The sequence below is a fragment of the Nycticebus coucang genome, chromosome 7 (assembly GCF_027406575.1).
Source record: "Nycticebus coucang isolate mNycCou1 chromosome 7, mNycCou1.pri, whole genome shotgun sequence".
NCBI classification, from domain to species: Eukaryota; Metazoa; Chordata; class Mammalia; order Primates; family Lorisidae; genus Nycticebus; species Nycticebus coucang.
In genome coordinates this window covers 112,578,019-112,593,290 of record NC_069786.1, presented here as the reverse complement: position 1 = coordinate 112,593,290, position 15,272 = coordinate 112,578,019, and the positions used below count along the sequence as shown (strand labels likewise).

At 38.8% G+C, this 15,272-nt stretch overlaps 1 protein-coding gene across 21 annotated transcripts in view; it reads left to right on the top strand.

Annotated features, from left to right (window-relative positions):
* FN1 (fibronectin 1) overlaps positions 1 to 8,532 on the top strand; it is a 72,258-nt gene extending 63,726 nt beyond the window's left edge. For 11 of the 21 annotated variants that reach the window (XM_053598196.1, XM_053598185.1, XM_053598205.1 and 8 more), the window contains 5 exons: positions 1,656 to 1,820; positions 4,155 to 4,280; positions 4,798 to 4,904; positions 7,337 to 7,444; positions 7,773 to 8,532. In XM_053598196.1, coding sequence (XP_053454171.1) covers positions 1,656 to 1,820; positions 4,155 to 4,280; positions 4,798 to 4,904; positions 7,337 to 7,444; positions 7,773 to 7,844 — 578 coding nt within the window. In that variant the 3' untranslated portion in view covers positions 7,845 to 8,532. Of the gene's footprint in view, positions 1 to 1,655; positions 1,821 to 4,154; positions 4,281 to 4,770; positions 4,905 to 7,336; positions 7,445 to 7,772 lie in introns of all 21 variants that reach the window. The other 10 variants (XM_053598184.1, XM_053598193.1, XM_053598186.1 and 7 more) reach the window with 1 other exon arrangement.
* The last annotated feature ends 6,740 nt before the right edge of the window (positions 8,533 to 15,272 follow it).

The following is a 15,272-nucleotide window of genomic DNA, read 5'->3' as shown; positions in this document are numbered from 1 at the left end:
CCTTTCTGATTATATAGATGCAATAGAGGTTAAAAGATCATTGACTCTTCTTTGTAGCACCTGGAAGGTCCTTTTAAACCAGTTGTATACCATCAGGCTTTTCAATTTGCTACAGGTGCAGATTCACCAAAGAACATGAGTTAGGAATAACCAAAACCTGAATCTTCCAATGGGAGGGTTCTCTATTCCACATCAGCCAAGGGTGCTAAGTTCTGTCTTTACCAAGTGACAGGTTTTATTCCTAGGGGAAGTTAGTTAATTTCAGCCTCTTCCTCATCTGTGTTATTTTATATGCATAAATAATACCCATGAATGAAGCAGTTGAGTATTTGGCCAGCAGGTGTGGGGAGGTTATTTTGTGTTTGTTGATTACTTATCTTTTGCCTTTCTGGTTTTACTAGTAGAATGCCACATGAATGGAGTCTTCAAAAGCACAAAGGTCTTTGTGTTTTTCTACATCATTTTTAAAAAACAAATTCATCTCTCTAACTTTAGTTAGGATGGACTCTTACCTCCTGGCTCATTTTTGGGTGTTGAAACCCCTAGTAACAGTTTAAGCTCCTTCTGTTTTTCTTTTCAACTCTTTATTCCCAGGAGCAATATTCTTCATTCTAACCAGGTTCTCCTGGCTTTTAAACATCTCAGAATTCGTAGTGCTCTGAAACCATTTTCTTGCAGGGTGATGCCTTTTAAAAATATTAGGCACTTGAAATATCCATTGCTTTTGAGCTTTTGATTTTTGCACTGTAAAAAGAAATATACATGGTGGGATTTAAAGTCAATTAGTTTATTTAATTTTTAGAGAATAATTTGAGACATGCTTTGTTTGCATAGATTATTTTAAAATAAGCTTTTCCAAATTGTAAAGAAACAAAATCTTAAGTAACATGAAGAGACTCTGTTACTTATTTCTCAACCATCTATATCCCATTGCTACATCTTATTTAAAACAGTTGATTTTATTGATAAGGAAAAGCAATTTTGTCATTATAATTACACTGTGTAAAAATATAGGACTTCTGCATTGTTATGCAAAAAATGCAATATTAAAAGTGAAAATTGCATTAAAATGGCATGTTAAAAAGCTAAGACTTTTTTTGCATTATAAGCAAAAGATAGCCTCTAATATTATTCTTCATTTAGTGAGCACTTTCTGTTTGCCGAGTACCAACGTTTTGAATTCATGACCTCCTGTAATCTTCGTAAGATCCCCAGGAGTTAGAAATATTTTTATTTTTGTCCCTACATTGAAGATGAGAGAAGTGAGGCAGAGAGACTTTAAATAATTAGCCCGAGGTCCCCCAGTACCCATGGAGGGGCATTGCCAGTCTCTGTGTATCCCTCTGAAGTTCTTAACTAGCTTAAATTGCCTTAAGATCTGTTCCAAGTTCTATAAAGTAGATCATTCTTTAGAACTGAAAGCAAAAATGAAAGACGGGCTTCTTTTAAGATGCCCATGGTGGGGGTCTGCTGGCACATCTAAGCATCGTTTGTTAGAGCAGCTGATGCCTTGACAGAACAGACGAGTGCCTCTTAGTTCTACTAGGATTTGTGTTTTAAATTAGGTCATTGTATACAATATTTGGTTTTCTGCTTATGTTCCCAAACCACCAATAGGATGTCTTTTTTTGCTTTTTCCCTCCTTTTCTTCATAGTCAATGAAGGCCTGAACCAACCTACAGATGACTCCTGCTTCGACCCGTACACTGTTTCTTACTATGCCATTGGCGAGGAATGGGAGCGGTTGTCTGACTCTGGCTTTAAGCTCTCGTGCCAGTGCTTGGGCTATGGAAATGGTCATTTCAGATGCGATTCATCTAGTGAGTAGTTGCTGTGTCTATCCACGTGTCTGTTCATCTCTTCCAGTTCCCTGCATTTGCACTAATGTGCCGAGACGCATGTTTGGCAGACACAGGCTCTTTCAAACATGAAGCAAACAAGACAACATTGTTTGACTCAAAGTAATATTTTGCATCATAAAAAAAATGATGGGAAATTTTACTTGTTGGATATTGCTTCATTTAAGGATTATATGTTCATACAGCTATAACTTAAAAATAAGACTGTTATAGCTATCACTTAAAAGTAAGACTGGTGGTAGTTTAGTTTTTCAAATTTTCTATTAAAACTAATCAACAAAATCAACTTTTTTTTTTTTTTTTTTTGAGACAGTATCTCAAGCTGTCACCCTAGGTAGAGTGCCATGATGTCACAGCTCATGGCAACCTCAAACTCTTGGGCTTAAGCGATTCTCTTGCCTGAGCCTCCCAAGTAGCTAGGACTACAGGCGTCTGCCACAACACCTGGCTACAAAATCAAATTCTTTAGAGTCAAGTCTAATTAAGAATATCAGGCTGGGTACAGTGGCTCACACCTGTAATCCCAGCACTTTGGAAGCCTGAAGCAATAGGATTGCTTGAGGTGAGGAGTTTAAGAGCAGCATGGGCAACATAGGGAGATCCCATCTCTACAAAGACATTAAAAATATTAGCTGAGCATGGTTGTACAAACTGACAGTCCCAGCTACTTCAGAGGCGGGGGCAGGAGGATCACTTAAGCCCAGGAATTAGAGGCTGCAATGAGCTATGATGGTACCACTGCACTTCAGCCTGGGCTATAAAGCAAGACCCCATTCCTTTAAAAAGAGAGACAGAGAGAACAGAGACACAAAGAAATTCCAAGTCTTTTTTAATCTTTAGTGTGGAGTAAAGCTGGAGGTGAATATTCAACAGTCTCTTTCAACCTACACATCATATTATACATACACTTTCACATCACACATACACAACCCAAGCAGCTTGAATAGTGCTAAATATGTAAAAGAAAAATATAGATAATCTGCTTGTAGATAGTTAAGAATCAACTTCAATTTAAAAATATTTGATTTTAAAAGTATATAAAGGTTTTAACTTTCGGATTCTTTTCTTAGTTAAAGTGACCCTAGGAATTATCTATTACTCTTTGAGAGTTAGTATTAGAATTTATAAGCTTTCCATTTATTCTTTGGCTTAAGGAGATGTGATTATTATGAACAATTCATTCATTTTTGCAGATGTTAACCATCATGCCTCCTATAGACATAAAGAAATCATATTCTACAGTAGTAAAAGATAACAGGATTTAAAAAAATATTTTCAAAGTATTTTGCTTAATTTGCATATGTGAAATGGTTTAATCCAGACTGAAATTTAAAAAAACAACCAATATTTTCAGTGTAGTCTTCTGTCCTATCTGAAAATGAAAAAGGAGAGCCGTGGAAGTGTCACATACTGTTTAGGGGTTGGGCATTTTCGCATTTGAAGTCAACCGGGTGTTTTTTTGGCTTCTAAAATTGAACTACTTTAAAGTTTGCATATTTATTACCTGTGAAAGTACTTGGTGCAATTGTGGGAGCAGAGCGCTAAGTCCATTCAGGTGATTCTTTGGCTCAATTTACATAATATTTGCTTAGATATCACAATTGTCTAATTTCCTTATTTTCTAGCATAAAGAAGGCTGAATTATTGATAAAATGAAAATAGTATGTTGTTGCAGAAACTTCTCAAGTGTTTTAGTATAAACCTTGGAGATTAAAAAGTCATCTTTTATGTGTAGTAGTTAAAGATCGATAACATGTGGCTTTGGGATGGTTCTCAGAACCAGTGTGTTACTTGTGGGGATAATTACCACTGACTGATCTTTATGTTTGTTTTTGTATTGTTTTGCTACGAGGCTGGCTTTTTACTCTTCCATTAAGGGGTGCTGGCATGTCAAAATCAGCTGATCATTCTTTCATGGTTAATTGAATCATTTTGTATTTAGAGTCTCTGCAGGGCATAGGTGAAAGTAATTTTTTGCCTATAATCTGTTCCTCCAAGACAACTCCAATCCTACTTTAGTTTTCTACCATTTTAAGGTTTAATAGTGAGAATTCAAATGAAAATCATTGATTATTCTTATGACATGATGGTGGTAGAATAAACTGGATCTTAAAATGTCCTAGAGAATGTTAAATGGCAAAAACAATATTTTATAATTCGTCCAAAAAAATGATAATGAATATGATCTTTGTCACCCAGACATGCCTTGGCGTTAAAATTCTGTGGTTCACTCACTGTCTTGTGAGTTAGAACATACAAATAACTTTTTGCTCCCAATTTTCCCCACTGTTACAGAATGGTGCCATGACAATGGTGTGAACTACAAGATTGGAGAGAAGTGGGATCGGCAAGGAGAAAACGGCCAGATGATGAGCTGCACGTGTCTTGGGAATGGAAAGGGAGAATTCAAGTGTGACCCTCGTACGTCATCACAGATCATTTTTAGTGCCTCGTTAAGCACTCCCACTTTCATTTTTGGGCTGTACCTCTTATTCACAGGAAAGACTGGAGGCTTGAGGTCTCCTTGAGGCGTGAACAGCGGGTTTGTTAATCTTTCGTTTTGGGAAAAGCGGAGACAAGCTTCAAAAAAATGAGTCATGATTTAATGTTATTACAGGGCACTTTAGCACTTTTCCAACCTGAGTATTTTGACCATTATCTGCAGTGAAATGTTACAAGGAAGCTTTATGGGTCTGTGGATTCAACCTTTAAAATATGATTTCCATCTTCCTGTTGGACCCTTTCCAGTTTGTTAGAACTAGTTTTCGGAAAGGCTGCCCTACGATCCGTGTAGTGGGACCTCTCTCCTGAATGAGTCACATGAACATGTGGAGGGCTTGGGCTGTGACAGTGTAGATTTAGGACACAGATAGAATCTGTGTCAAGTTCAAGTCTGCATTATTGTTCTCAGCCTTCTGTGCTTCTGACTTGTGCCCAGATGAGGCGACCTGTTACGATGATGGAAAGACGTACCACGTAGGAGAGCAGTGGCAGAAGGAGTACCTGGGCGCAATCTGCTCCTGCACGTGCTTCGGAGGCCAGCGGGTAAGGCCTGATGCACCAGCTAGACCCCCGCAGTTCAGCCATGACAAAGGAGAGGCCCCTGCGCGGGTGTGCGGCCCACTCAGGTTTGGCAGAGCCTCTTCTGAGGTGTCCAAACACTGCATTTCCTTCTGGCACACAGCTTCAGATGGAAGGCTCTGGACTTGCTTCTCCGACTCCTTGGAGCCTCAGCGCCCCCGCCCCGCCCCACCCCATGCCTGCTGTTCTCAGTCTGTCTCGATACTTCAGCAACTAAACTGTCAAATGCTGAGCAGTGCTGGGCTTCCAGCTCCATTCTGCTGGACAGGTGTCTCTGTGGCATCATTGCTAAATATTTTGGATAACTTCTCTACACCCTCTCTCCATTTCAAAACAGGTCCCACTTATAGGTCTAGTGCTGTACTGAGTTAGATGGCACAAACAGAGGATGGGCAGTGGTCCTTGCTCTTACTGATATAGTTGAAAACATAAAATTGTATATACATTGCAAAGTCGAGCTAATTAAATAAGTTTCTAACTGACCAATACAGTTCTAGGTAGGCTGGAATTAGCAAGAAAGAGAAGCATGAATTGGCTGGAGTTGGGGATGGCTTAGATGCGGTTGGGTTGGGAGAAGCAGCAAATAGACGGAGCACACTCCCTGGGGTAGGAAGGAGCAGGGCCGGAGAGGCTCCAGGGAGCCACCTCTCTGCCTGGTGTCTTCTCGTGAGAAATCAGAGGGGAAGTGAATTATGGAGGGCCTTGGGAATCTGTTACTGAAGTGTACTTCTCAACTATTTCTGACATCTGCTCTACTTTCAATTCAGTATAACAAAAAATGCTAGGTCTTCTAGTATTATTTGAAGTATCAAGATGAAATGACTCTTGTAACTCAAATGAAAGCAGCAGAACAGGACAGTCCTTTGTTTTCAACAAAGACAACAAATAGCTCCCCAAATTCTGATACATGAGGAGCAGGCTCTGCCCACAAGGGTGAGATTCGTGATGTGCTTAGTACTGAATAATTACAAGTGCTCAAGAGTCAAAGGAGCACCATGTTTAGATAGTCTTTCGGAAAATTAATCTGGCAGCAGAAAAGGGTCTTGGGGGGCCAGTCTCTGTCCCACTTTGGGCAGCCCATGGAAACTACTCTGATGTTATTCCACCCCTGGAGGTTAGGTGGAGAGGGACTTGTTCCCAGTTCTGATGGGAGAGAAACTGTGGAATCAATTTGAATTTCTCTCTCCCTCTCTCATTAACTCTGTAAGAGGCTGGGATCGTAGTATTCAGTCATCCTGTATGAAAATGTGTGATGGAGAGTGAATTTATTGGGAAATAGATTTCTATCTCATTCCAGCATCTTCTCATTATTTATGCATATATGAAATCTTTCAAATGTGACACCCGTGCTGTTCTCAAGTAAGGTGCTAGATAAAGAATATTTAAGACAGTGGGAGCTGTTACGTTCTCGTATGAAAGCAGGATTCATTAATTCTATAATAGGCATTACCTGTGTTATATTAGGTATTATGGGGAATCTGCTCTTAAATGGAGAAATATGTCCAAAATATTTAAATTATAAGAACAAGATTATATTATTTAGGGTTCTTTTAGGAGAAAAGTCCATTCAAGTTAGACAAAAATGACTCATAATAATGGAAAAGTCGCAGAATCTACCAGCTTCAAGGGCTGCGCCAGCACTGGCCTTCAGAGTCGCCCTCCCCATACACCTTCTCCTGCCCTGGCTTCTCTCTCCAGAGGGCGCCTTCTCATAGTGACTTTAGTGTGCTCCAGTTTTGTTTCCTTCTAGCTCAGGAAACGCAGAGACAGCAAAATTCTCAGGGGTCAAGCTCATTGGCCTAGCTTGGTCCTGTTCCCGTCTCCCATTCTGTCTCTGGCCAGGTGAAAGGCTACCATGTCACTGACTGGAGAGGTTTAGGAAGGTTGGAAAGAATGTGGCCAGTAGTCACCCCATATCCTGGGCTGCAGCCCCAACTCTACTATGTGACCTCCCCGCTTCCTCTGAGCAAGTCACTCCTCTCCCCTGTGTCTCTTTTTCCTTTTCTGTAAACTGAGGGTGTTTGTCCCTGTGATCTCAAGTCCCTTCTAAAATCTCCAGGATTCTATGAAAACCTCCCTGTCATTTAGTGCACAAAACTTATTGAGGAAGTTGGGACTGGAAGGAGCCTTAGTGGGCAGGTGGGTTTTGAATACAGAGAAAAGAGGACACTTCAGAAGAAAGGAAAAGCATAAATAGACAGAGGTAGGTACAACATATGGTAGTGAGGCAAAATAAGTTAGAGAAGCATGGAATCATCACCAGAATGTCCCCACCATTAACTGCTTATATTTTACTAGTATGTAAGAGCTAATTTTTTTCTTTAACTTAAGCACTAAGTTATGATGTCCTTGGGTTGTCACAAACCCCCTAAGACTTCATGCCTCTACTCTCTCAGGGCTGGCGCTGTGACAACTGCCGCAGACCTGGGGCCCAACTCAGTCCCGAAGGCTCCACTGGCCACTACAACCAGTATTCTCAGAGATACCCTCAGAGAACCAACACTGTAAGTGCATTTGCCCCAAGAGTGTCCCTCCCCTAAATACCATTACATCCCTACTAGAGAGTCTCTGTGGCTACCTTTCTTCCAAATGAACCAAACTTTCTTTATTTAAAAGTCTTAAAAATGATGAAGGGAATACTGTATTCTATAACATAATTCAAGTTATAAGTAACTAAACTTTTGAACAGCTCTTATTGACCAGTAAATTGCTAAGGTGCTTGAAACTAGATACTATCCTGATCTCTAAGTTCCCACTGTCTCACACTATTTTTTTCTTCTGTACACTTTACAGTATTTGCCACTAATTTTTCTCTTCTTCCACTTTTGACAGAATGTTAATTGCCCAATTGAGTGCTTCATGCCTCTAGATATACAGGCTGACAGAGATGATTCCAGAGAGTAAATGTTTCCAAGCCAGAGGAGCAAGCATGTCTCTGCCAAGGCCCATCCAGACTGGAGTGATGTTAGCAGATGCCACCTTGGAGTGCTTGTTTCTTTCTTAAGCCCTTTGCTCTGGAGCAAGTTCTCCAGCTTCAGCTCAACTCACAGCTTCTCAAGCATCGCCCTGGGCGTGTTTTGAGACTTTTCTGATAAATGAAGGCAGTACGTTGCCTGTTTTGCTTCAACGTAGTCAATACCGCTCAGTATTTTAAATGAAATGATTCTAACATGTGATTTGGTTTGGGATCAATAGGAAAGCATATGCAGCCAACCAAGATGCAAAATGTATCGAAATTACATGAACCAAAATTTAAGTACGAAAGGTCCAAACACTTCTGCTTTCACTTACCTGCCTGGTCTGCAGTACTGTGGGACGGCATGACCTTGTTACTGTGATATTTAAAGTATCTACAGTACTCACTTTTTCCAAATGATTCTAGTAATTGCCTAGAGATATCTTTCTCTTACCTGTTATTTATCAATTTTTCCCAGTATTTTTATATGGAAAAAAATTGTATGGAAGACACTTAGTATGCAGTTGATAAGAGGAATTTGGTATAATTATGGTTGGTGATTATTTTTTATACTGTATGTGCCAAAGCTTTACTACTGTGGAAAGACAACTGTTTTAATAAAAGATTTACATTCCACAATGTGAAGGTCATTCTATTTTATTTATATAAGACTTTTGGGGAAATAATTTTCATAAGTGTTCTTTTTCTTTTCAATTCAGCAAACATTTGAAAATCTATTTTGTATAAATAGGGCTTTCTAATTCTTGTTGATTTCAGTACAAGATTTTTGAAGTCTGTTGCTACAAAAACACAGATGCATTTTTGTCATTTCCATCCCTTAAGTAAAGGAGACAGCTATGTATTTTCTGCTTTGGACAATTTAAGTGTGTTCCATTATTTATTGAACTTGCTAGCTCATTCTTCAGAAATAACCTTTAGTTGCTCTTTTCTAACCATAGTAATCCTTCTTTCCCTCCCTCCTCCTGTCCTTCCTTCCTTGAACACCTATCCAAAGAGATTCCTTGCAAGGAATATAAAAAAGATGACTAAGCTGTTTAAAGCACTTGACTAGAATAGTGTAGAGGAGTTTTGTCTTGGGGGAAGCCCTGGGTTATAATCCCAATCCAACTCGCGTTAGCTGCTACTTGTAGCCTGACTAGATCATCTCTCAGCTGAGCGAAGTTTTCTTACTCCTGGTCTGCAAAGGTCATTTCTTTTTCAATTTAACAACATTGGGGAAATGACAAAACTTTGGGACTAAATCTGACATTCAGAAGAGTATAGAGCGGTGCCTGTGGCTCAAGGAGTAGGGTGCCGGTCCCATATGCCAAAGCTGGCGGGTTCAAACCTAGCCCCAGCCAAAAACCAAAAACCAAAAAAAAAAAAAAAAGAAGAGTATAATAAATACTGGCACTGGAAATAGTTGACGATTAGCAGACTGAAAATAGTAGTTCATAATACACAAAACATGGAAAGCACTTTTTAAATATACGATTGTACAATGAGAAAGTATTTCAATAAATACCTGTCAATGAATATCAAGACTAAATACAGAAAGAGATTTCCTCATGGTTCATTTTTGTTTAAAAATAAATCCTTATTCACATTTAAATTGATTTACAGTTTATAAAATGCTTTGACATTTAGAATCTCATTTGGGGGGTGGTTTACATCTTAATTTTATGGAGAATACATCATATGAATTTTCCTTAGCATAACATACCCCCAGACCCTAGACTTTTAAACATTATTAATCTTTGCAGTTTTGTTTTTTTTTTAACCCACCACCTCCAGTATATGGGGCCAGTGCCCTACTCCTTGAGCCACAGGCGCCGCCTCAAAACATTATTAATCTTAAAGCTCTTTCAAGCCAATAGTTACTAAGACAAGGATGTCCAAACTTTTTTTTTCCTTTGCCACACCCTGGAAGAATAAGTTGTTTGGGGCCACACATTAAATACACAAACACCGATAAGTGGGGAAAGCAGTTCATGCATATGTTTTGTGGTATGGAACAGCACAGATAAGCAAAACAAGTTCTCACAAAATCAGCATTCGGCCCAGTGGGCCACACATTGGGCATGCCGGTACTGAGATAAATATATATATATATATATGTCTTTCTTTCTTTTTTTTTAATCATGGAAAGTAAAGATCAAGGTTATAAATGACTGTCTCACATATGTGGGTCACTGATCACTGGAGAGGAAATATGACTCAATACCTATCTACACTATGTGCTGTAGAACCACCTACTGCAAACAGGCCCAGATGGTTCTCCCTCTCCCCAGGTGAGGTGTAAGGCAGGCATTTCAGTTAGCGCTTGTTTAAAGGTCTACTCAAAACATGAAAGAAGAGCAGCACTTACCTTTGTAGTTACAAACGTAAAAAGATTCTTTCAAAAATGTACTTTAAGTAAATCCAATTGGACCATATTAATTACATGGAAAGCAAGCCCTTTGAATACTTATATGCTGAGCTGTAAAAATCACAAGCTCCACAATTAAGACAAAAAAAAAAAAATCCACCTTTTTCAGAATGTCTGATGGATTCTCAAAAGGAATATATTAAACTTACAAATTAACCTTAGAACAAATTAAACAATTTACATAGCCTTTCTGGGGCTCAGTGCCTATAGCTCAGAGGTGAGGGCGCCAGCCACATACACTGGAGCTGGCAGGTTCGAATCCAGTCTGGCTTGCCAAACAATGTCAACTACAAAAAAAACCCAAAACAATAGCTGGACATTGTGGAAGGCGCCTGTAGTCCCAGCTACTTGGGAGGCTGAGGCAAAACAATTGCTTAAGCCCAAGAGTTGGAGGCTGTGATGCCATAGCACTCCACCGAGGGCAACATAGTAAGACTCTGTGTCAAAATAAATAAATAAATAAAATTGCCTTTCTGTTTTAGCATCACTATATAAAAATAGTAAAACTTTCTTTTCTACTCTCAGCAAAATCATTCAAATATGAGAATCAAGTAGCTCCAAAAATCATTTATAGCTTTTACTGACTTATGCTATTGCTTCCCCTGAGAACTGTTTTAGGGAGGCCTGATTGAAAAGGCACAATTAAAAGACAAATCTGGATTTAGGCAAGAAAAGGACAATTCAAGAGAAATCAGATAAACCTAGTAAATATTATCAGCCTTTAAAAAGAAAAATCATAGTCTGAAGATCTACATTGCCTCGCTGCACCTTGATTTGTTATGAAATTTATTATTAGGTATTTATATTGTTTTCAGCGCTAATGACCTAAGTGAATTATGCAAATCAGTCCATATAATAATATCACTATAAGCCTGGAAGGCATCCTTTTTGTGGAGGTGAATAAAGAAATGATCAGGTGAAAATTACAAGTATAGGAAATGACTTTTCTATTTAATTATATTTCCATTGAAAATTCAATTCCATTTCCAGTGGTATGAAACTCATTAAAGTGATTAAGAAACATCACATCAGCAAATTTAAGTGCTGGAATTGCTTCCTATTTAGTAATTCCCCATTACTGTGGTGGGGAACTTAGCAGACTACAATTAAAAAATCTCATTTTCAAAGGATACAATTCAACTATCAAAAAAAAAAAACCCACTGTTGGGACTTTCCGTGTTTGGAAACATTTAAAGATTACCATGAAGGCTGATAAAGCAGGAGAGACATGAAGATGACCTTGTGCTAACTAAGAAAGTTCTTTTTCAAGAGTGTTTAGCACATACACTTGAAATGTGAGTTATTTCAATTACCATGCTGTCATCTCCACATCCTCATTAAAATAAAAAATTCAATTTGAATTGCAAACAAAAATCTATATAAAGCATAAATGAAGAGAAGAAAATACTCTTAAGTAGCAAAAGAGCAAAGGAAACCAGCTTTGGCTGAAAGCCCCTAATGGGAAGTTCCTTTTTTAATATTCCCCAGCAGAGTCAGGGATGAGATATTAAAGCCTGTTTTACATTTCCTTGAATTCCTTTTTACTTACTCTTTAGAGACGTGTAGGTTTTAACAATCTTAGGAGCCAAATTTGTCTTTCAAATAGCTCTTGTGTGGAACTCCCAAATGCTTGAAATCAGCACTGGTTGAGGCTTCCCCAGGAAGGAGGCTGGGGGTGAAGGTCACGACACTGCGCTCCCTGAGTTAGGCGCCTTGTCCTGCAGGCTGCCCACCATACTACTCCCGTAGGAGGAATACATCAAAGGCCAAGAGCTCTCCCACTAAGCTCTTCCCAAAGCATACCGTAGCCTTTGCCAGGAGAAGGCTGGGCAGAACTTTCTGGGGAAACCTGCCCATCTCTGAAATTCAGCCTTAGGTGTAAGGTGCTGAGCCAAATGCTGAAAAGCTGCTTTTTGACTCAAAAATATGTTACTTTGGTGAAGGAATTGGAACTCCCATACATTGCTGGTGGAAATGTAAAATGGTGCAGCTGCTGTGCAAAACAGTCTGGCAGCTCCTCAGGACATGAAACGTATGGTTACCATATGACTTTGCGGTTCCATTCCTAGATCTGTGGATCATTACAAAAGTTTTGAGATAACACAAAAATCAGGAAACACAAAATCTGCATGGATGGAAACAAATGAAGTCCCCCCAGCAACACAGAAAAAGCTAAATAAGTTTAAACTTACACAGGTGATTCAGAAAGGACGCTGTCAACTGTATTTCTTGGAAATGAAATAATGGGACTATAACACAGTCTGTCTCAAAACTTTTGTAGTGACCCACAAGTGTATTCAAGAGAACTGAAAACACGTGTTCACATAAAAACTTGGACACAAACACTCATAGAGGCAGCATTAACGATAGCCAAAAGATGGAAACAACCCTAATGTCCTTCAACTTCTGAGTGGATAAACAGAACATGGTATGTCTATACAATGATGTATTTGACCATAAAAGGACTATACTATACATGTATAGTCTTCAAACTTTCAAACATTAAGCTAAACTGAAGCCAGAAACAAAAGGCCACTTTATTTTTTTTTTTGAGACAGAGCCTCAAGCTGGGTAGAGTGCTGTGACATCACAGCTCACAGCAACTTCCACCTCCTGGGCTCAAGCTATTCTCCTGCCTCTGCCTCCCAAGTAGCTGGGACTTCAGGTGCCTGCCACAATGCCCGGCTATTTTTTGGTTGCAGCCTTCACTGTTGTTTGGTGGGCCCCAGCTGGATTCACCAGCTCAGGTGTATGTGCTGGTGCCTCAGCCGCTTGAGCCACAGGCACCAAGCCAAAAGGCCATACATTGATCCCAGTATCTGTAGAGACAGCAGGTGGATTGCTGGTCGCCAGGAGCTGGGGAAGGGGCTGTGGGCAGTGATGGCTAACAGGTACAGGGTTTCTTTTTGGTGTGATGAAAATATTATGGGACTAGAAAGTGGCGATGACTGCACAATTGTGATTATTTTTAAAAACCACCGAATAAAGTACTTTAAAATGGTCAAAATGGCAAATTCTATGAATTTTACTTCAATAAAAAATAAAAACAATTTAATTACAAAGATCTTTTTAATATTCTTTTGCTCATTGATAAGAAGTGAGAAAAGAGAGTACAGGAAGGTTGAAGGAGCTCAGAAATTTTTTGGCTACCAATATATTAACAAAACCATCCATAAATATACATCTAGTATTTTTCATAGTAATTTCCATATATTAATTTACCTTCCAACACTTCCCTGGCTTCCATATACACAAAAGCTTTATGAAAACAATAGCACTTTTTTTCCAGACAGCATCTATTATATCCCAGGTGGGAAATACTGGAAAATTTGGTATCAAATACTGGAAATTTCCAAATACTGGAAAATTTGGGTCAAATTTTATAGGATGGCAGAAATTGGGTCCAAAAATTTCAATAATTGAAATAAATACAGATGGGCTGAATGCAAAGACAAAGGTTGATAGAGGGCATCCCAATGTCCTGTTCAGTCAATAGTAACTTTAAACATGTGCACTTTTTTAGCCTCAAATATATATATATATATTTGCAAGCATTTATAAATCTGCAGCAAGAAAGTGGAAAACTCATCCTCATGAAGAAAGGTTTCCATATCCTTTGTCTAAATTATTGATTGATCAAATTAAAAAAAAAGAAAAAACATCATCCAACTATAGCTATCAATTTATAAGAAATAAAGAAGCAGAAATACAAACTAAATGGCATCACAGGGATAAAATAGCAAAATCCAGAATGTGGGAAACCCCATGGGAACAAATTTCTGGTATCTTTAATAAACTGACTGCAAGAAAAAAATTTAAAGAGAAACCAATTAGGAAACTTGAGACACAGAGGGAAATTTATAGCACTGGATGCCTTCGTCAAGAACAGAAAACGAGGAAGCCAACACTCAATGGGTCATCTCAAGCAACTGGAAAAGGAAGAACACTCCAACCCCAAACCCAACAGAAGAAAATAAATAATCAAAATTAGGGCAGAATTAAATAAAATTGAATACAAAAGAATCATTCAGAAGATCAATGAAACAAAAAGGTGGGTTTTTTTTTTAAAGATTAATAAAATTGATAAACCTTTGGCCAACCTAATCAGAAATAGAAAAGTAAAATCTCTACTATTGTCAATCGGAAATGATAAAGGAAAAATATCAATGGAAATTCAAAAAAATCTGGGACAAACAAATCAACGGAACAGAAGAGTTCAGAAACAGACCTGCACACGTGATACGCTCAACTGAGGAAACAAGGCAATTCAGCGGAGTTTTTCAACAAATGATGGTGGAACAAGTGGAAAAATGCATGAAAAAAAATAAAAACTTGACCCATACATCATACTAAAGTTGAAAGACAGAAGTTGTAAAAGACTTCATCATAAAAGTAAAAACTGTAATATGTCCAGAAAAACCTAAGAGAAAATCTTCCTAAACACCTTTGGGTACGTAGGCAAAAATTTTCAGTTTTTAGGAATATATAAAGATGCAGATACCAGCCAGGCAAGGTGGCTCACAATCCTAGCACTCTAGAGGCTGGGGTGGAAGGATCACTTGAGATCAGAAGTGAAGACCAGTCTGAGCAAGAGCAAGACCGGTCTTTACAAAAACCCAGAAAAATTAGCCAGGCAAGGTGTGCACCTGTAGTCCCAGCTACGTGGCAGGCTAAGGCAGGAGCAGCATTTGAGCCCCAGAGTTTGAGGTTGCTGTGATAGAGACCTATCACAAAAGAAAAAAATAATTCTTTTCAATTTGTTCTTTTTGAGATAGGGTCTCACTCTGTCACGCAGGCTGGAGTGCAGTAGTATATGATTATAGCTCAATACAGCCTCTTTTTTATTTTTTGTAGAGACGAGATCTCGCTATGTGTTGCCCAGGCTGGTCTCAGACTCTGGGCTCAAGCAATCCTCCTGCCTCAGACTCCTGAGTCCCTGGGATTATAG